The 22,983-nt window shown below is 42.2% G+C and overlaps 1 protein-coding gene across 1 annotated transcript in view; it reads right to left on the bottom strand.

Annotated features, from left to right (window-relative positions):
* PALMD (palmdelphin) overlaps nucleotides 1–20,975 on the bottom strand; it is a 102,115-nt gene extending 81,140 nt beyond the window's left edge. Inside the window, exon 1 of the mRNA XM_087719298.1 lies at nucleotides 20,856–20,975. Within this exon, the coding sequence (XP_087575424.1) occupies nucleotides 20,856–20,911 (56 nt within the window). The 5' untranslated portion in view covers nucleotides 20,912–20,975. The remainder of the gene's footprint in view (nucleotides 1–20,855) is intronic.
* Between the last annotated feature and the right edge of the window lie 2,008 nt (nucleotides 20,976–22,983).

The raw sequence follows: 22,983 nt of genomic DNA, 5'->3' as shown, positions 1-22,983 counted from the left end.
CCCCCCGGGGGAGGGCCTTCTCTGTTGCAGCTCCAGCCCTCTGGAATGATCTCCCCGTCGAGATCCGGACTCTTACTACCCTCCCAGCCTTCCGCAAAGCCACCAAGTCCTGGCTTCTCCAGCAGGCCGGGGGGCTTGTGAAACATCCAGCCCCATGGAAATTGTGAATGTTGTGGTTTTTGTTTTAAAGTGTTGTCTTTGTCCAGTTTTCCCCTTCCCTTGTCTATTGTGAGCTGCCCGGAGTCCTTCGGGAGTGGGCAGCATACAAGACAAATAAATAATAAATAAATAAGTTTCCAAAATCTTCTCACTGTATGGGCTCATCTGGCTGTTTGGGGTTCAGCCTTCTGATGATAAAACGCAAAGGAAAACTGAGGTAAAATTGTAACCACAGTAGTTGTCACTCAGCAATGGCTTGGCTTAAAGACCAAGTTGCCAGTTCAAGTTGCAGTCACTAAACAAGGACTACCTGTAACTTCATGTAACAACGTATTTAAAGCAAAGCAAGGCTAAGCTTGCTCAGATTTCCTTCTGAACAGTTAATATTTGTTTTGCTTTTTCACCTTTTCTTAGACTTAGAGTTTTACCAGAATATAGAAAAAAGTCAGCGCACCTTAATGAAAAAAAAAGATATTGGAATAACAACAACAACAACAACAATAACAACAACAGTCAACGGTATTTGTAATGCATTTTTGAACGTTCAGTTGGCTGAGTTTCATGTTTAATGAATAAAGTATATAAATAGAGCTAAAATGCCGCATACCCACAACATCATTGAAAGAGATAGAAAAATAATATGCACATGGTAACTGAATTTCAAAATTGCTCCATTTAAAAATATCCATAGTTCACATTTTTTTTGGAAAGCACAAACTGGTATATTGCAGATGAATGAAGAAACTGAAGTCCTCCAAACATTATTGAATTATAGTTCCCATTATCTTCCAATCACTGTTTCTGTTGTTCCCTTCCATAATGCTGCTTTATCGTCAACCATGTGCCTGTTTATTTTTGATAAGAATATGGCACTGCAGTCATATATCTCTGGACTGAATGACCTTGCAGTGAAAATTACAATAAAAGCTTTTATTTTTGTAAGCATTAATTAAACACATTTTTTTTTTTGTTCAGAATAAATGAAATCCTTAACTGGGAAATCCATACAGATTTCTCCTCTATCAAAGCACCAAGATTCACCAAAATGAGCACCAAAATAGTAAGGTGGAAAGTAACAATTAATGGAGTCTTCGTTTTCTATTATTCTCTGGATATATTTGAGAATGTTGCATTTTAGATGCATTGCATTGTAGTCAGAATGTTGCACAAAGACATATATCATATGCAGTTATGTAAAAAGTATGGTACGTAGATATCCTGTGTAGAAAAACAAACACATTTTGAAAATATTCTTAAAACAGTCAACATAATAACTGTGGATTTGATATGACGAGAATTCTTTGCCCAGAAATTATTAAAGGGAATATCTGTTTGAGCATATCTGCCTTGGTTTGAACTCTCAGTAAGCCACATATCCTTAATCCTGAGCATACACAAATATAATTTTAGGGCCTATGGGAAAGTCAGCCTTATATAGCTGTTCTGGTTAAAATGTAATTTTATAGCCTTGTTCAAACATTTTTTAAATGTTTGTCTAGAAAAATCCTGCTTCTTGCCAATGTTGCTTATATGATATTGCCTTCCAGCAGTGACTTATGCGCTAAGCCAAATGTTGGCAGGAAACCTTTATGCATGCCACTGTATGGATATTAACTTCTTCATGTTGGTCTCCTTGTGCCTTATTTACCCACAATCTTTTCTATCACTGAAGCTGACATAGCTGCTGTCGTGCAGATGTGCCTTTAGGAAGCCAGTATCCTCTGACCAAAAGGATTACAGTATCTGGACTTTTATAGGGCAGGTGCCTAGAATTCGAAGACTTTTAGAAGCGACTCTTATTCCGCAGACATCCTGGGAATCCTATAATTCTGTGAAGAACTAGAGAACGCTTGAGAAAAAAAAATGCTTAGCACATCTTGGCCAACTATTCTTCTTTGCATCGGGAGGGAAAGAAACCAGTAAATTGATCAGAACCACATATCTTGGTACGGGGTGGGTTTCTCGCCCCGTTCCAACCGGTTCGGTTGGAACGGGACCGGCGGTGTCCTCGTGCACGCGCGCGGTGCACGCATGCGTACTAGCGTCTGCGCGATGCTCCAGCTGCTCCTGGACGATTGCGCAAGCGCTGTATGCATCCTGCGCATGCATGGAAGCGCAGAACTCATCAAAACCGGGTAAGGACCGTGGGCGGGCGGGCGCGCCCTTCGCCGTTCCCGGAAGTTACTTACTTCCAGGTTTGGCGACCAACCGGTTCGCAGGGACTGCCGTGAACCAGTTGAAACCCACCCCTGTCTTGGTAGGATAGGTATGTTTAGTCAACCCAAGAATACCTAGCCAATATTCATTTGGAATGTTATGTTCCATTCTAGAGGTTGGGGTATGTGTGTTCTATAAGTTCTTATATTTCATACAGAGATGTATAGGACATGTTTCTGCTCACCAGAGGTGGGTTCTGGCAGGCACTACTGCCAGTTCACTCATGGGTGCACCGTGCGTTTGATGCGCAGTGCAATAAAATGTTCTTTGCATGCGCAGAAGCAAAAAACAAGATGGCGCCGCTGTAGGTGCTGCCCTGAGAACTGGTTCGGGGGTGTGGCAAGCTTGGGTCGCTGCTGGTTCCAGCGACCCAGCCCGCCAAACTACTACCGGTTCGGCTGAACCGGTCCAAACTGGTAGGAACCCGGGACTGCTGCTCACCCAGTTTAATTTGTCCTATTTTTTGTGATCAGCGTTTTTCCCAAACCGCGACAGCATTTCTCAATAGGATAAGATGGGCTGTTTGAGACAGATCTTCTATTATAATAATGCCTCAAGATCCTAGTTACACTAACGACCTGAAGCCACCCATGGATTTCAGTTTTAGTATGTTGAAATAAGTTCTTTGATGTACGATATCTGATTCAGGCCTTATTATTAGGATCACGTACCTAAGGCTCTGTTTGCATTAGGAAAATGTTAAACTTCAAGCTAAGATATGTTTAAAAATGTGCGTACATTCATTGTGATCAAAATAATAAGATAGTTAGTTGCAATTAAGCACCAAAGCTCTGGATTGTTACCCTAGGCTCTTCCTTGTTCTCATTTAAAATACTATTCTGTGGGTTTCTTGGTGCTGTCTGAGGTTGGCTTTCTGTTTGCAGATGTTTCATTTACCCAGCTGGATAACATCATCAGTGAAAGTCAGCGATGTTATCTAGTTGGGTATCATTGATGTTACATAGTTGGATAGTGAATCATCAACAAGCTCGGAGAGCAGTAAGAACTTCAGAATTCAACCCTGAATTACAGATACATTCTTCTACTGAAAATGCTATTCACCAAATTTTGAACCTGTAGAAAACTCTACTGGCATGAAAATATGCTGTTCTCTTTGCTAACCCCTATTCTGCTACAGCAGGTGGGGACTGCAGCCAAGAAACTAAAAGACGCTTGCTCCTGAGGAGGAAAGCTATGGCAAATCTAGACAGCATACTAAAAAGCAGAGACATCACCCTGCCAGCAAGAGTGCGTATAGTCAAGGCTCTGGTTTTCCCAGTTGCAACGTATGGCTGTGAAAGTTGGACCGTAAGAAAGGCTGAGCGCCAAAGAATTGAGGCCTTTGAACTATGGTGCTAGAGAAGACTCCTGCGAGTCCCTTGGACTGCAAGGCGATCAAACAGTCCTAGAGGAGATCAACCCTGACTGCTCTTTAGAAGGCCAGATCCTGAAGATGAAACTCAAGTACTTTGGCCACCTAATGAGAAGGAAGGATTCACTGGAGAAGAGCCCAATGCTGAGAAGGATTGAGGGCAAAAGAAGAAGGGGACGACAGAGAATGAGGTGGCTGGATGGAGTCACGGAAGCAGTTGGCATGAGCTTAAATGGACTCCAGAGGATGGTAGAGGACAGGAAGGCCTGGAGGAATGTTGTCCATGGGGTTGCAATGGATCGGACACGACTTTGCAACTAACAGCAATCCTGCTACAGACTCAATGTCATCTAATTTATTTATTCAATTTCTATAGCTTCATAAATTCTATGTTCAACTCAACCAAGTGTCTCTAACGGCCGTAGCCTTATTTCCCATATGCAGGGCATATTAAGAAAAAGAATTGATGGATTCTCCTGGCTGAATTCCCTTCTCTTCAAAAATAATCAGGAAAATATTCACCGATCACTCCTCTTAACGTGAGTAAGGGTTGAGGAGGAGACACGTTTTGAAGGCTTCCTCTACCATTTGATTTAGATCATTTGATTTAGATTGATGGATTAGCCTTTGTCCAAATTTAGCCCAGGTTTGGAACACCAACCATTTGTTTGCAACTGAACAGCAACTTCAGAACCAAGGCAGAACGACAGTTCCCCTAACTTCCCCGCACTGCCCAGCGCCACTCCCACTTGGCCGGAGTGTGCATAGCCACGTCCTCAGGGCACGGAGATAACAATAAGTCTAAATGCTGTTGTTATTACTATAATTATAATACCAATAGTAATAGGAACTTTGGGTGCAATCCCAAAACAATTTGAACTCCATTGGCATTGACAAATTCACGACCAGTCAATTGCAAAAGATAGCTTTACTTAGAATAGTTTATATCCTGCAATGATACCTCTAACATCATCAAATATCAACATTTGGCTATCCCAGATCCTTGGGAAAAACTCAGTAGATGGATAAAAACGCCAAAATCAGTTTGAACATTTGACTGATTGCGTGATGAACCTTAATAGTTGAAGAATTAAAAACGACATTGGAAGAATATCTAAAGGACAGTCAAGAAGATACACTGAAGCTAGTGCACCATTAGCCTGTGTCTTTCTTTGATTTTCTTGCTCTTAGTCATTGCCAGGTCTTGATATTATCTGCTTTGGCCTCTACGGTATAGAGACCAAATTGGTCTACAAAAAAAGACCAAATGAACAGAAAAGACAAATGGCAAGGCGAAGTATCACATGGCCAGTACATTTTTAAAAAGCCCTAACAGGCAACGCAGATAACAGCAAAACCTGGCAATGGCTAAGAGGCAGTGACGTGGGGTGAGGTTTATGGCTGGTGAGGCAAGCAGGCAAAAGCCACCCTATGTCGGACACAGCGGCAGGGCTTTTGGAAGCCCCGGCGATGTGTCTGCCATAGAGGCGTCCTGCTATGTCCAAAAGCCCTGTCGCTATGTCCAAAAGCCCTGCCACTATGTCCGACATAAAAAAAGTGCCAGCCCGCGCGCCAGCAGAGGCAGATAAAACACACACACACACACACACACACACACACACACACACACACACAAATTACTTACAATAATACAATTACTTACAAATTACATTAATTTTGAATTCCTCCCCCTCCCTCCGACCCATGTACCCTTTCCAGCTGTTTCACAGAGGATTTCAACTCTGCTCTTGTCAGCCATGATGAAAATGTAAAAATGTAAAAGGAAAAAGGCAAGAGCTGCTGAGGTCAGGCTGGGTTAGCTGCTGCCAGAGTCCCCAATGGATGACTCTGCTTAACTGTTTAAAAAAGCCTCTAAAAAGCGCCCTCTATAAGGGGAGGCGAGAGAACCATGTGGCTCATCTACATAAGGAATTATTCGGCTTTTAACCCTTGCTTAACTCTGCTCGAGTGATCATAAAGATAGACTAAATGAGGCACGTGGTTCTCCCGCCTCCTCCTGTAGAGGGTGCTTTTTTAGAGGCTTTTTAAAACAGTTAAGCACTAAGCAGAGTCATCCACTGTGACTCTGGCAGCAACTACCTCAGCCTTTTTCCTTTTACATTTTTTTTCTTTTCATGATGACAGTGGTGAGGCCCTGCCTCCCCTGACTGCACGTCACTGCTAAGAGGAAGAAAATTGAAGGAAGACACAGACAGGCTACTTTTGGCTGCACAAGACCAAGCCTTAAGAACAAATGCATAGAAAGACACAATTGAGAAGACAGCAACCGACAGCAAATTGCCACCGCAAGGAAGCTGAAGAAACAGTGGACCATCTCATTTGCTGCTGCAAGTCGATCACACAGACTGACTATGAACAATGACATGACAAAATAGCAACTAATGGTACATTAGAATATCTGCAAGAAATACCATTCGCCTGCAAGCAAGAACTGGGAGGACCAGCCATAATAATAATCTCACGAGAACAATGTTCTTTCAAATGTCATCTGAGTTGAATGGTGAATGTAGCTCCTCCTTCTTAAAGAGCCAGGCTTGGCACAGGGCCTCTCCCCTAATTTGCCCCAATCAAAATGCATGTAATGCAGATTACAGAAATGACAGGCCTGGGATGAGCAACATACAGATCAACAGATTTACTTGCAAATAATTTTTCATGTAAAAATGGTCGTTCTGTTTTATGGTATAAAAACTTTACAACTGACCCAGTTGAATACTGGGCAAGCCAGTTTTCGAAACAATATATGAATCCTGGAGCAAAATGACTCTAGGTATTTCCACAAGAAATCTTGTCAGGATGCATAACTCACATATGATTGCTGGGAAGATTCTATTCTTATGGATACGACTTGTTTTCATGCATTTATTACTTGCAAACTTCCAACCTACCATGCTGGCTAAAAAGTTTTCAAGGTAACATAATAAAACCTGCATTACCAGAGGTGGTATTCAGCTGGTTCTGAGGGTTCCACCACAAAACCGCGGTAGACTAAAGCGCGCTCGACGAAAGCGCGTACGTGATGTTATCACAGCGTGACGAAAACAGCACGCTGTGAGCGGTAAACTTAATGCGTAAATCTAAACCTAACCCCCCCAAACCTAACCCTAAACCTAACCCTAAGCCTAACCCTTAACCTAACCCTAAACCTAACCCTTAACCTAACGCTAAACCTAACGCTAACCCTTAACCTAACCCTAAACCTAACCCTAACGCTTAACGTAACCCTAACCCTAACCCTTAACCTAACCCTAACCCTAACCCTAAACCTAACCCTTACCTTTATGTGAATCGGCTTGCTTTAATTTTATTTTAATTTTAATTTAATTTATTTTTAATTTTATTTGTCGCGCTGCTGATGATGTCAGATACGCGCTTTAATCGGGTGCGCTTTAGTGGACCGCGGTTTTGACGGGTCACAGGTTCTGACAGGTCCTGGAGAACCGGTAGCAGAAATTTTGAGTAGTTCGGAGAACCGACAAATAGGCTGGCCCCAACCCCGCTCCCTCCCAGCCGCCAAGCCGATCTTCTTTTGTTACCTTGAACAGGAGAACAGGGCTGGAAAGCAGGTTAGCGGGGTGGGGAGGAAATGAGGATTTTGCAGTATCCTTTCCCTGCCACATCCACAAAGCCAGGCCCACATAACTGGTAGTAAAACTTTTTGAATCCCACTGTCAGTCTCATCTCAAAAGTAGAGGAACAACACATTCTCTGTTGAGCTGTAACACGCATCATTCGGACAACTGGCGCTACACAATTTGAAATGAATTAATTTAAAAAGGTTGCAGGTCTGTTAGAAACTGCTGGAAACGAGGTGGCGCAGTGGTTAGAGTGCAGCACTGCAGGCTACTTCAGCTGACTGCAGTTCTGCAGTTCGGCTGTTCAAATCTCACCGGCTCAAGGTTGACTCAGCCTTCCATCCTTCAGAGGTGGGTGAAATGAGGACCCAGACTGTGGGGGCGATATGCTGACTCTGTAAACCGCTTAGAGAGGGCTGAAAGCCCTATGAAGCGGTATATAAGTCTAACTGTTATTGCTATTTATACAGGAAGGCCCAAGCGTCCGTAATGGGAATTCTATGCCAGAGATTCAAACCGAATAAAAGTAGATCAAACAAACAAATAACTCCCAAATATCTTATGGTTGATTTTACAACAGTTCTTCAAGACAGGCTTAAACTGTTCGCTGCCCGATGCTAATTAATATTGGCAAGAAATGATTCTGGCTTAAGAAAGATCTGCTCACATTTCAAGCACTGGCATTGATGCTGAGATCATTTCAATAGTACTGATTTAAAAACAAAACAGAACATCTCTACAAGCAGCACAGAACAGAACTAAACAAAATTCCAATGAATACAATTTCACGGTTGGAGTGGTTAACAAACAGTTTTATGTTTCATCAGTCCAGCAAACCAGGACAAAACGTAGAACAAGAGCAAAAGCATGGCCTATGGCCACATGAAATACAGGAGACAGACACTTTGGGATGGGACTGAGACAGACTGAGGACGAAGAAATTTGTTTGTTATCTTCCACTATCTGTAAATGGGTCTTCCTGTGCCAAGGTGTAGAAAGTCCCCCCTGATTCAAATATTCTTTACTCTTAATATTAAAAATAAGCAGGGTAGAATATTTTCCCAAGGGAGAAATGGAGAAAAATCTTAACAAAGGCAGAAAGCAGCCCCAGTGTTCCTGCTATAGGAAAACAGCTTCAAACAAAGAAACTTGAAGAGGCTTATCTTTAGGAATGCAGATTTTGTATCTATTAAGAAAGACTGGGCCAATCTATTCATAAACAAAACACCTTCAGTTACAGCTCCCATAGCTGATGGAATTAAGAATTTACCCCCCCCCCCCAAATTCTAAGGACAGGACATGTTTAGGATCAACTCAGAGGTGGGTTCCTACCAGTTCGCACCAGTTTGGTAGAACCGGTTCATCAAATCTACCGAACCGGTTAGAAGAGGTTCCACCAGTGGACCCGGAAAGCAGGCCACACCTATAGAAGAGGTTCCAAATTTTTTTGAAACCCACCACTGACACATACACACACACACTCACACAGAGACAGAAAGAGAAAGAAAGGAAGAAAGAAAGAAAAAAGAAAAAAGAAAGAAGAAGTGAGAGAGAGATGAAAGAAAAAAAGGAAAAAGGGACAGAGAGACAAAAGAAAGGAAAGAGAGAGAGAAAGAGAGAGAGAGAACACATGGCTGGCAAGCCACTCCCACCAGGTCACATGGCCAGCAAGCCACTCCCCACAAAGGAAGCCACACCCACAGAGTAGGTTCGAAATTTTTTTGAAACCCACCACTACCTTTAGGACATAATAGGATTAACCCACCACCATTGAAATAGTCAAAGACACAAGGCTCACTACCTTGCACAACTCCCTGGAGCATCTCAATTACAAAATCCCAGAACCCTATAAAGATCCATCCTCTCACTCAGCCATTTTGTCAGCCACCCCAGGAACATTGCTGCTGTCACTGAAGTTTCTGGAAACCAAATCAACCTCCTTTCCTTGCAGTCAGCCTCCATTTTATTTCCATCACTTTTCTCCCGGGCTTGGAACCTGACCGGATGTTTCTTCCAACAAAGGCAAACAGAATGTATGGATGAGTCTATTGAAGGGGTTAACTGAATTATAAGAGGCTTTCAATGACTTCTAATATTCTTATATCATCATAAGTAACTTTCAGCTTTGAAGTTATCATAGTTTCCATAGAATAGAAGAAGAAATATTCTTATATTTAGTAGAATGGCACTGACCATGTCAGGAACATCTGATTCTATGAAATATTGTTTTCCCTACTTTTATCCTTTTACATTAACATTAAACATTTCCTCTTTCTCGGATCCTTTTGGCCTCTTATTGAAAGGAGTTCAATCCTTAATCGAGAAGGATATGTAATTGCATTACCAATCCTTTTTAAGTTGGGAATGTGTGATCTAGGCTATAGAAGAAAATGAAGGATACCTCTTGAAAATTAAAATGTAATTTAGAAAGGAAAGGAAAACTGCATTCCACAAATTAAGTTTGTCAGATTAGGAAAAATGTCTGATTTTGTGTGTGTGTGTGTGTGTGTGTGTGTGTGTGTGTGTTTATATTTGTAGGAGGATTTTTTCTGTCTAAATCATTTTGCGGAGAAAGAATGAAACATTTTAAATATCTTTCCATATACAGTTCATAAACACTACACAGGATTTCCAGATAATATTATTTCGCACATTCAATCACAGTTTTCAAACACTTCTTGAAATTTCCTCATGATTTTTAAGAATCTGCTTCTGAAGGGGACTTTTATTTATCTTCCAATGCAATACACCCACATATAGGTTTCTGACTATGGATAGAAAGCTGCGTTGATATTATTGCAATGGCAGAGTCAGCTGGCTCAAACCTCTCCTGTAGATTAAGCCATTTCATAGAATTGCATATATTGCACAGGGCTATAGTTCATGCCTACAGAGAGACGTCATCAAAAGGTATTATGATTAATGTAACTATTTACCTGAAGGTGTGCTAGGCCTGACTTATACTGAATGCTGACTATACAGAACAGCCCTTAGTTATGTAAGCTTTCCGTTTGTATCTGACCATGTTGAAATGTACTTTAGATGCATTCTGGATTATGATCTCTGACTCATTCAAATATCACCAAATGGTGAGACAGTCAGAAAGCTTTCGGATGATTCTGCTTTTCTAAATGCTGCTTTACAATTGCTTGGAAGAAGAATGGGGATCTCTCTCTCTCTCTCTCTCTCTCTCTCTCTCTCTCTCTCTCTCTCTCTCTCTCTCTCTCTCTCTCTCTCTCTCTCTCTCTCTCTCTCTCTCTCTCTCTCTCTGTGTGTCTGTGTAAGGGGTGTGTACACACACACACATGCATATACACACTCACCTTGTGAACTGAGCAGGCTTTTTTTTTTTAGCTAAAAGCCATTCATGCAAGTCAAATGCTTGGCATTTTATTGACGCAATGTGCAAATAATATTGACAAATCAAGAGCTAGCTACCAAGCAGGCTTCTCACCTCACAGTTAACATGCAAATTCTTAACCTTGGACACAATGGCAATAATACACTCATGACTTTTTCCACATATTTGTCTTGCGTAATGATTGTTGTAATGCTCTTGTTTCCTTGACTCCGTGGCTGACTTCATCAGTTCACGCCCTAATGGAAAAGTTCCTACTGAATGGAGACTTTTGTGCAGTTGGCAGTTCTGTGGGCAGCAGACATCTTTATAGAAAATAAACATGTGATGAGTATAGGGAACTTTTAAAACCAGGACATTGACAATGCCTTGTGATTGTTGTAATCCTTTCACTGGTTTGCATGCAAGTGTCAAGCCTGCAGTGGTTCCTTTAAGAATCTTTGGCCTGCCACACTCTCATTAAAGGGTGGTGGGGAGGCGAATAGCAAGGGGTAGAATGTGTTGTTTTCAAAATGAAAAATTGCTTTCTAGAAGTTCAAGGTCATCTTTTGTCTCCGCACCTTTGCACCTGACCGGAAGCAGCTGGGTGTGGATGCTAGCGTGGAAGAAGAAGATAGGATCATGTGATGGATTGTGGGTGTGGGGACAAGATCATGAACTTTTAACTGGGTGGGATTCTGATGTAACTTCCAGAATTGGGATTCCATAGCATAATGCCAAAATGTCTGCTTTATTAAATTGGAACTTTAAGGGTCGTTTTGCCTTGGACTCTAATTTAATTCTACATGATGCTTGGAACGCTGACAGCAAGTGGATGAAACAGTCATTTTATCCTGGGAAAAAATTATCCAGTGCTTTGGTTTCCATGAGATTAATTTATCTGGAGGAAACAGGGTCTCCAACAGAGGTGGCATTCTGCTGGTTCTCCCCGGTTCGGGTGAACCAGTAGAGATGGCGGCGGGAGACTCCACCCACCCACCCAGACGTCACCACGGAGGCTCTGCGCATGCACAGAAGGGCCGCGTGTTCTCCCAGTTCCGAACCTGTAGTAAAGATTGGAACATTTCATGCCTGGTCTCCAACCTTGGCAACTTTAAGACTTGTGGATTTCAACTCTCAGAGCTTTGCTGCCTGAGGAATTCTGAGAGTTGAAGTCCACAAGTCTTAAAGCCCTTCATGGTATTGGACCTGGGTACTTGAGAGACCGCCTGCTGCCAATTACCTCCACTAGACCGATTAGATCCCACAGATTAGGCCTCCTCCGAATTCCATCTGCCGGCCAATGCCGACTGGCGACTACCCGGAGGAGAGCCTTCTCTGTGGCTGCTCCGACCCTCTGGAACGAGCTCCCCGTGGAGATTCGAACCCTCACCACCCTCCAGGCCTTCCGCAAAGCCCTTAAAACCTGGCTGTTCCGACAGGCCTGGGGCTAAAGAGCTGTTGCCCCCCGTCTCAAATGGTATGACTGCTGTGTGTTTTTAAATTATGTATTGTTATGTTCCGTTTTTATTTTTTGTCTGTACCCCCTTCCCCTGATTTGAATTGTGAGCCGCCCCGAGTCCCCTTGGGGAAAAGGGCGGCATATAAATGTAATAAAATCAAATCAAATCAAAGTTTCCAAGGTTGGAGACCCCTGGCTTAAAAGAGTTTTTTTCATTGATGTAACTTGTAAAACTTGAGCACCTCTGACTCAAATGCTATGAGTCATGAAAGCAGCAGATCAGCATTTTTTTCTACAGAATTTTTGAGGTCATTACTGCGTTTATTATACTTGACTAACCATTTCTACTTTGTGGGGGAATGTATATAGTTGAAGATATAATACTGTCCATTGTTTTAGCATAAAAAGAAGTTATGGTTAATATAGCGCAATGAAATTACCACAGATACAACCGCTGTTTAGGATCAACTCAGAGGTGGGTTCCTACCAGTTCGCACCTATTCGGTAGAACCGTTTCGTCAAATCTACCGAACCGGTTAGAAGAGGTTCCACCAGTGGACCCGGAAAGCAGGCCACACCTACAGAAGAGGTTCCAAAAATTTTTGAAACCCACCACTGGCAAGGATCTTGTAAGTTGACAGCTTTAAGACTTGCATGCTTCAATGCCAGAGTTTCTGAATAATTACTTGGACCGACCTAAGTACTAATTCATAATTTCATATCTGGTCACATGGGCGGCAAGCCACTCCCATCCAGTCACATGGGTGGCAAGCCACTCCCACAAAGAAGGCCACACCCACAGAGTAGATTTTTTGAAACCCACCACTGGATCAACTTCATTCTAATGCCCTTCAGATGTGTTAGGACTACAGCTCCCAGAAGTCCTCAGCCAGCGTAGCCATTGGCCTGGATTTATGGATACTGTAATCCCAACATTTTTGAAAGAACTTGATGAAAAAAACACCCTTCAGATGTGTTAGGACTACAGCTCCCAGAACTCCTCAGCCAGCGTAGCCATTGGCTTGGAGTTTATGAAACTGTAATCCCAACATTTTTGAAAGAACTTGATGAAAAAAATTAGAACTGACAGCGCCAGGCTTCCAAGTTGTACTGGAACAGAACAACAACACTTGTGGGTGTTGTTGTTTTGAGAAACATTTACAGAGAGATTGCCCTTGAACTGGGAAAAATCTGTTGATTTCCAGTTCATGTTATTTTTATATGTGCTTATCCACTGTAAATCTGTTCTTGTCATTTTAGTTTAGTTTCGTTTACTTTGTCATTGCACACCGTACAACGAAATTAAATGCCATCTTCAGTATACATTATAACTATAAAAAAACAGAAACAAACACACATCCTTCACATGCTATGTACAATTGAAACTGAAAACCTGATATTGCATTAATATTGCACTATACTGTAGAATTCAATATAATTACTGCCCCAGGATAGAAGCTGTTTTCCAGCCTATTTGCCCTTGCTTTTATTATCCTAGCCGAGGTGGCGCAGTGGTTACTGCAGCCACTTCAGCTGACTGTTATCTGCAGTTCGGCGGTTCAAATCTCACCGGCTCAGGGTTGACTCAGCCTTCCATCCTTCCGAGGTGGGTAAAATGAGGACCCAGACTGTGGGGGCGATATGCTGACTCTGAAAACCGCTTGGAGAGGGCTGAAAGCCCTATGAAGCGGTATATAAGTCTAACTGCTATTGCTATCCTGTACCATCTGCCAAATGGTAATAGTTTAAAAAAGGGGGTGGCCAGGATGAGATGGATCTTTAAGAATGTTTTGAACATTCTTAAGGCAGTGGGAGCTATAAAACTCTCCAAAAAAGTGAGAGGGCAGTCTATGATCCTCTGGGCAATGACATTAACCCTGTGGAGCATTTTTGTATTAATCTGTGATTTTTTTTTTCTAAAAACGCTGCAGAAAAATTCACACTTAAATATGTAATGCATTATCCATGAGAAGAATCCTAATTTATTTATTGCATACAATATACTATTCATCATAATTTATGTCGAGCTTTTAAAAAATGGAAAGCAGTGTACATATTTTATTTCTGATTATTTACATTGACTGAAAGTATTATGCTAAGAATCAATATTGGCACAATTGCAGCAAGGGAAAAAAAGGTATTTTTTTATTTTTCTGGTGGTTTTTTTTTTTGAAACTTTCACTGCTTTTATTTTAATTATGTCTTGAGTACTTTATATGGTGAAAGGCAGGGTACAAGTTAAATAAGTAACCCAAGAACATTCTGATCTAAATTTTAGTGAAGGAGATGTGCATAAACTCAATTTACATTCCAATTTGCCAGGAGTGTAAAAACATGAGTTTTTAGGTGATGCTTGTCAAGCAAATGAAATAATAAATATTTTGCCCCTTTTTTTGATATTTCCATCTTGAATCTATTGTCAACACTTCTGTTCTATTATTTACTGAAAGCTATGAAATATTTAGTTGGATTTAAAAATTTTCTTCTAATCCTCAATTAATGAGTTGATTAATCCAGTTTGATAGTCAGGATATATTTTTTTTAATGAACATGGACAGGATTTCAGAGTTATTAATGCTCGGAGCAGTCAGAATAAAACTCTCAATCGGAATCCATTGTTCACTCAGAATCTGGGAAGAGCCTGGAAGGCGAATAGGGCAGATGGCACCATTATCTCTAGACACCTGCAGACCCTATACCAGATGTAGTATTCTGTCGGTTCGCACTGGTTCGGGCGAACTGGTAGTGGCAGTGGCGCAAGGCTCCACCTGCCCACCTGCCCACCCACCCACCCACCCAGGCATCATCCCGGACCTTCTGTGTGTGCCAGTGGTGGGTTTCAAAAATTGTTCAAACCTACTCTGTGGGTGTGGCCTCCTTTGTGGGAGTGGCTTGCCGCCCATGTGACCGGATGGGAGTGGCTTGCCACCCATGTGACCGGATATGAAGATGCCGACGACACTTGTCAGAACTACCTTAAATTACCTCACACACAGCACTGGCATGCATAAGAATATGATGGAAACTTGTTTTTTAAAAGGCATCTTTGGTTTGCGTTAAAACAACTTCAACACACGCAATGTTCTGATTGCACCACAACCGCAGTAGTCATCCTTACCTTTCACAGAGGCACTGAGTTTTATAAATATGAGCATGATAGTGTAGAATAATCATATCCAAGGACCAGTGGTGGGTTTCAAAATTTTTTGGAACCTCTTCTGTAGGTGTGGCCTGCTTTCCGGGTCCACTGGTGGAACCTCTTCTAACCGGTTCGGTAGATTTGACGAACCGGTTCTACCGAATAGGTGCGAACTGGTAGGAACCCACCTCTGGTGTGTGCGCTCCGGCTACCGAACCAGTAGTGAAGATAATAGGATACCATTACTGCCCTATACCATTTCAGATAAACAATTCTCCAATCTCTTCTTAAAATCCTCCACTAATGAAGCACCATAAGTTCTGAAGGCAAGCCATTTCATTGATTAATTGTTCTAACTGTCAGGAAATTTATCCTTATTTCTAGATTGGTTCTCTCCTCGATTAGTTTCTGGGAAGAGCCTGGAAGGCGAATAGGGCAGATGGCACCATTATCTCTAGACACCTGCAGGGCTGTGGAAAGTCCCCAGGAAAACAGCCTGAGCTACCAGGGACGCCCAGTGTCCTTAAAGAACCTCCCTACGTACTAAGAACATCTTGATATCTTATCTACTGTGTGCCAGCCTTTCTGAGTGATTCCCGTGTCTCTTATGTGCCAGCTTTGCTGGGTGGAGTGTAAGGAAAGATATAAATGTAAGAATCTCTGTGTGTTCAGGGATTCCTCTCTGTTTAAGTTTAAGTTTTATTTTATTTATATGCTGCCCTATTCCCTAAAAGGGACTCAGGGCGGCGAACAACCGTAAACGGGAAGGGGAAACATACAAGTACAAAATAGACATTTAAAATGACCAACAACCACACCTGTCGAGAGGGGAAGGGAACTCATCAACCCCAGGCCTGCCGACACAGCCAGGTTTTAACGGCTTTTCGGAAAGCAGGGAGAGAGGTGAGGGTCTGAATCTCCGCGGGGAGTTCATTCCAAAGGGCCGGAGCTGCAACAGAGAAGGCCCTCCCCCGGGTAGTAGCCAGATGGCATTGGCTGGTGGATGGAACCCGGAGGAGGCCGACCCTGTGCGACCTAATGGGTCTTTGGGAGGTAATTGGCAGTAGGCGGTCTCTCAAGTACCCAGGTCAGGGTACTTGTTAGGACCCCCCCGACTTCGTTTAGCTGAATAATCACCTATACTTAAAGGCAATACCTGGTATTTTGTCTCAATTACATCTCGAATTCAGCACAACACCATCTTGGGATTTCTGAAGACTGAGGGACACACTCTGTTTCCTAACTAATATATATATATTTAAAAAAAAACTGCATTCATTTTCCCTTTCAAATGGACTAATTAAATAAAACAGAAATGCACTGAACACATTTGCAGCAAGATTCAATTTTTGGAGATGGAGATCCGCATGTTTATCTAATTATGCAGTTGTTAAATGATTCTGCCCGTTGATGTTTTCAAGATATTTTGTTTTATATACAAGTACCATTAGTTATGAACCCTAGAGAAATAGGCCTTGTTGAAATGTACTATAAATTATGCCCAGTTCTATTTCCAGTGTCGGACCCAGTGATTCTAAATTCAACTTATAAAAAGGAGGGCTGGTCTTTAGTTATTGGCCTGATTATGAAAAACAGCCCATAACTCTGCATGTAATGTGGTAAGAGCTCATTCAAACGCAAATACCAGTAGTCCTTGCTTAACGACCACAACTCCAACTCCACAACTCCAACACTAAGTGATATGGTTGTTAAGCAAGACATCGCACGATCAAAGTGGGCTTATGCCTCTACTTCTGCTGCATTTGTTAACCAAATCACCTAGATCATTAGGTGAGACTTCTTGTGAGTGTGACTTGTGATTTTACTGCTGGATTCTCCATTAACTCTACTTGTTGGAAGCCAACTATGAACTGTGCAAATGGCGATCATGTGACCTTCAGGATGATGCTGGGACAGTCATGCAAATGTGAGGATCCATTGCAAACTTGCTTGCTCAGTGCCATCGTAACTTCAAATGGTTACTAAACAGGACAGATGTTCAGTGAGCTCTATCTGTACATATTCATTTCAAGAATGATTATGTCCTAATCAAGGAATTAGTACATATAGTATATACGAACAGGGGTGGGTACTGCCGGACTGCTCGTGGGGCGTGGAAATTGTTCTGCGCATGCACAGAATTTTAGCAATAGCAATAGCAGTTAAACTTATATACCGCTTCATAGGGCTTTCAGCCCTCTCTAAGCGGTTTACAGAGTCAGCATATCGCCCCCACAGTCTGGGTCCTCATTTCACCCACCTCGGAAGGATGGAAGGCTTGAGTCAACCTTGAGCCGGTGAGATTAGAACCGCTGAACTGCAGATAACAGTCAGCTGAAGTGGCCTGCAGTACTGCACCCTAACCACTGCGCCACCTCGGCTCTTTTAAAGAGCCGAGGTGGCGCAGTGGTAATTTTAAAAAAAGATGCAACGGCGGTGATCAGGGAACTGGTTTGGGGGCATGGCCAGCCTGGGTCGCTGCTGGTTCTGTGACCCAGACCAGCATACCACTACCGGTTCGGCTGAACTGGGTCGAACTGGTAGGAACCCACCTCTGTATATGAATATGCCTAATCAAAAAACCACCAACAGTGACAGAGCAAGCCAGAAATATGTAAAAACACAGCGAACTCCACTCCTTTCTAGCACTCTTTCTAGTTTGGTAATGAAATGTCTCAAGAAAACAGCAAAACTTAGTGAGTACCAAGGACTCCATATATTCATTTCAGAATTTAGCCAGCGTCTGAAAGACCAGGAGCAATGACTTCCCTTCACATATTCTTTTCTTGAAAAATTGAAGTTTATATAGTATTTTAATCCAGTTCCCTCCCTCTTACGGCGGCCCATTTTGGATGTAAGATAATAGCAATATAGCAATAGCAGTTAGACTTATATACCGCTTCATAGGGCTTTCAGCCCTCTCTAAGCGGTTTACAGAGTCAGCATATATCGCCCCCACAGTCTGGGTCCTCATTTCACCCACCTCGGAAGGATGGAAGGCTGAGTCAACCTTGAGCCGGTGAGATTAGAACCGCTGAACTGCAGATAACAGTCAGCCGAAGTGGCCTGCAGTACTGCGCCCTAACCACTGCACCACCTCGGCTCTTCATAAGTGCAGAGCCCACGTGGAGGTTGGGGGAGTGGGAAAAACGGGCCTCCCTGAAGGCCTCCAGAGTCTGGGGGAGGCAGTTTTTGCCCTCCCAGAGGTTCGAGGAAATCCTCCGGAGCAGAGGTGGGTTGCTCCCGGTTCAGCGCGGATTGGGTGAACCAGTAGTAATGGCAGCGGGAGGCTGCGCCCAACCGCTCAGACTGGTTGCATGCGCAAGTATAGGCGTGAGTGCGCCCGAACCGGTAGTAAAAAAATTGGCCACCCACGACTGCTCCGGAGCCTGGGGAAAGCGAAAATGCCCCTCCCCTCTGCTGTGGTGCAGGAGGCTGAACAGGTCATGGCTACGCCCACCCAGCAACCGAGCAGAGAACCCGTTGGTGAAATTTTTGAAGCTCACCCCTGCATAATACCAAAATTTCCATTTTTTTGGGCCCAAATACATGTGTATTTGAATTGTGTATAGCTCTTCTCCAAGATGGATTTCTTTTCTTCTTTCTTTTCTTCTTCCCAAAAGGTGTCACAAATGTTACTTGCTGAAGAATTAAGATTACAGTACATATAACTTTCCTCTCGCCAGGGAAAAAAAAGCAACTTTAATTTGCAATTTTCACTGGGAAAAAAATACTGGATTTTTTTTTTTCTTTGTGTGATTTTACTGGAAAGCCTGCACCCTGACTACATTTTTTTTAAATTATGGCACCCTCACTCAAAAAATAAAATCCATGTCTGGAGTTCATAATTCACTTTCTCATGTTCTTTTAAAATTAAAACTCCATTTAAAAAAAATAAAATAAAATGATGGAATTCATCTCAGTTCCCACTTTGTCTTGTGTTTAAATTCACAATTTTTTTTTAGTTCCTATTTTTTTTCCTAAAGATCCATCCAGTGATGAGTATGAACTGTGTCTCTCTGTTGCCAGAATTTGCCTTAGAATCCTTCTTTCAATATTATGCCTCATATTAATTATTACTGATGATTTCTTTATTACTAAGAGTAGTTTGATTGGATATATTAATTTGTTGGTATACTCTGCTCATTCAGAAATATATTTTATTTTGACTAGAGGCCTATATGACTTAAAGGTCATGTCTGGGGGGGTTATTCATTGTAAAATAGAATTGCTAATCCAAAGTTCATGAACTACATGTTTCCCCCCCAGCCTTCATGGTAGACTTCAATGCCCAATTCCCTACATTATTCATTTATTAATTATGTTCATATTCTTTTATCTTAGAGCTATAATCATAAGTCTAATTACAGCAATCTTATAAAGTAGCTTGGGATGAAAAAGAACCATCCCATCAGGTGCTGTGATCAGACTTTGAGATCTGTCTCCAACAGCTTAACTATTACCCTACACTGGCTTTCAACTTCAATAGCAAACTGTGAATTTATTAACATTTTTTTTAAACAACTAAGAAGACACATGGTTTATTAAACTCGTCACAACAAAGGGGAGAACTTTCTGCTTAGGATGTTACAGCCCCTGCCCAAGCCACATTTAAAAATATTTTAAATGTGGACTTCTGGTTACAAAAACTTTTATCGGTTTTAAAATTTCCTTAAGTAAGCTTCCCTTTTTTTTTCCTAGGCTAAATCCGTATTACAGCATCTCCAGTTTTTACTTTATTTTTTTAATTAATTTTATTTTATTTTATCAATTTCATATATACATTCACAATTATATGATCTCATAACTGTTATTAATAATATGTATTTATAACAATTTTTCCCTACTATTAACAATATACTTGAAGATTGCTTTTTTAACATCCCATAGATCCATCTTATCTTACAACGGTCCTACTTCTTCTTCCCTCCCTCCCTCTTTCCTTCCCTCGTTTCTTCTCTCCTACTCCCCTTCCTTCCCTCCCTCCTTCTCCTTCCCTCCTTCTCTCCTTCCCTCCTTCCTTCCCTCCTTCCTTCCCTCCTTTCTTTTCTCCTTCTCTCCTTCCTTTCCCCCTTCCTTTCCTCCTTCCTTCCCCCTTCCTTCTCTCCTACATTCCCTCCTTCCTTCCCTCCTTTCTTCTCTCCTTCTCTTCTTCCTTCCCTCCTTCCTTCCCTCCTTCCTTCTCTCCTTTAAGTTTTTACTTTAAAACAATTCAGTTCTTCCTCTTACCTCTCAAGGAATAAGGATCACGATTCTTTGGGGACAAATATATCTAGAGGAGAGGTCCCTCAAAGCCTTTTATCTCAGAATAAGCCTTTCCCAAGGTGTTATCTTCCCAAAAGTTTGGATTATAGCAATCGTTATTCAAAGACATCGTGACTAACACATTATAAACGGAAATATCTAGAGAGGACCACATAAGAAAGGGTGCGTGTCACAGATGCTTTGATTCACCTTATGGAAATGATACAAACAACTAAACAATACATTAGAATTCTTAACAAGTAAAACTGGGATGTTGTTTGGGAAATTGCTTCTCTTTTTACAAAAATAATAAAAGTATGGCATCTTACCTTTGGGCTGTCAGAGTGCAGGAATCCATACCAGTAGTAGCCTTCCTGTGCCACATCACAAAGGAACAGGTCAAGGTGTATAGATAAAAGTTCCAAGGTAAAAGAGTTTGGGGCTTTATTGACGTAAGAAAGGTGGCATGTTGACGCCTGGCACATTCTAGCCAACTAGTATTGATTTCAACATGACAAGCACTTCCTTGCATGAAGCCAACCTGGTCAATGTTTAACCTCCGTAAATGCAGAGGTTCGAATACAATTATGAAATGATTGGAATGCATGTGTACCTGGCAACATCATTGTTTAGCGCAAACACCGGTGAACAGGAAGGCAGGGGCAACAAGAGGAGTGGCCGTTATTGATGATGCTTTCATTTTTGCCAGAAAAATGACTCACGGATTTTGGATTTCATTCCCCCCCCCACCTAATCACCTTGGGCAGAAAAAAAAAAACAAGATTTCTACAGACAGGCCAATTTGTAGGCAGCTCTAAGGATAAAACAGAATGCTCCCTTCCAAATATTTATTTATTTTTCCCAATGTTATCAGCTAATGATTTGTTTCTTATCATTCTGATTCATGCCTTAATTGGCAGAGCTAACACTCCATTTGTGCTTTTGCAAAAAACCACTGAATTTTCATTACAAGTAAAAGGTTGGCTCTAGTCTGGCGAGAAGAAGTCTCCCCCTTGTGGAGGTTTCTCAGTATTACAACAGAAGCAGCATGCTATTAAACCAAAGAACCAGATGGGTTTCAGAAGGGCTTCTTTAATATTTTAATGCTTTTGGGGCTATGAATAGCAATAGCAATAGCAGTTAGACTTATATACTGCTTCATAGGGCTTTCAGCCCTCTCTAAGTGGTTTACAGAGTCAGCATATCGCCCCCACAGTCTGGGTCCTCATTTCACCCACCTCGGAAGGATGGAAGGCTGAGTCAACCTTGAGCCGGTGAGATTTGAACCACCAAACTGCAAATAGCAGTCAGCTGAAGTGGCCTGCAGTACTGCACCCTAACCACTGCGCCACCTCAGCTCTTGCATTGCTCAAACCAGCTCATGGTCTATAGATCCAACAAGCAGGGATGGGACACTTTATTCATTTCAGTTTCACTCATTTTTACATTTTCACAACTTGAAGTTTGGGTTGGGACCAGAGGTGGTATTCAATTACTTTCCCTACCTGTTCGCACATGCGCTTTGCTCTCTTGTGTGGCTTGCACACATGCTTGTGGCTTGAAAATGTGCCTAAACAGGACGGCATAGAGCCAGGGCGGGTGGGCAGGTCCAACTGCGATTTCCACTACTGATTTGGGCGAGCCAGTTTGAATCACCTGAATGCCACCTCTGGTTGGGACCAATATTTATGTGATGGGCTCTATTATTTAGTATTTAGTATTTAATACATTTATAGGCCCCCCCAATCCCGAAGGACTCCGGGCGGCTTACAGAAAGCAAATTTTAAAAAATAAGGAGTTAAAAAACAGAGGAAACAGAATTTAAAAAAAAACCCATATCATACAGCCAATCTGGTCGGGGCTGGCCCTCAGACATGAGGTCAACACCCCCAGGCCTGCCGGAATAGCCAGGTTTTGATAGCCTTTCGGAAGGCCATGTGAGCGGGCAGGGTCCGGATCTCTGGGGGTAGCTCATTCCATAGGGTCGGAGCGGCTACAGAGAAGGCCCTCCCCTGGGGAGCCGCCAGCCGACATTGTCTGGTTGACGGCACCTGGAGAAGGCCCACCCTGTGTGTTGGGAGGTATGCGGCAGATTGCTTTTACTGTTAGAAACTTTCTTCTAATGGAATCTGCCTTCTGGAACCTAAATCCAATATATCAAGTCCTGAACTCTGGAATGAGAGAAAGAGAGTTAAGTCTTGCTTTTCTCCTGAGGAATATCCTTTCCGTATTATCATGTCCTCATTCAATTTTTTCCCCTCAGGGCTCAGCATATCCAGTTCTTTAATTAGAGTTTAATTTCAAGTCTCACCCAATAATCATAGTTGCTGTTGGCTGAATCGGTCTCAATTTCTTCGAATCTTTCTTAACTAATGGTGTCTGAAAGTAGACAATGCATCTAAGGAATGGCTTGACCAATGCAAAATAGATGGAAACAATGAAATCCCATGATTTGGA

The sequence above is a fragment of the Thamnophis sirtalis genome, unplaced genomic scaffold (assembly GCF_051295495.1).
Source record: "Thamnophis sirtalis isolate CommonGarterSnake01/CBP01778 unplaced genomic scaffold, rThaSir2_p1.2 scaffold_7, whole genome shotgun sequence".
In the NCBI taxonomy this organism is placed as follows: Eukaryota; Metazoa; Chordata; class Lepidosauria; order Squamata; family Natricidae; genus Thamnophis; species Thamnophis sirtalis.
The sequence above is the reverse complement of the archived record's forward strand: the minus strand, read 5'-3'. Positions and strand labels throughout refer to the sequence as shown.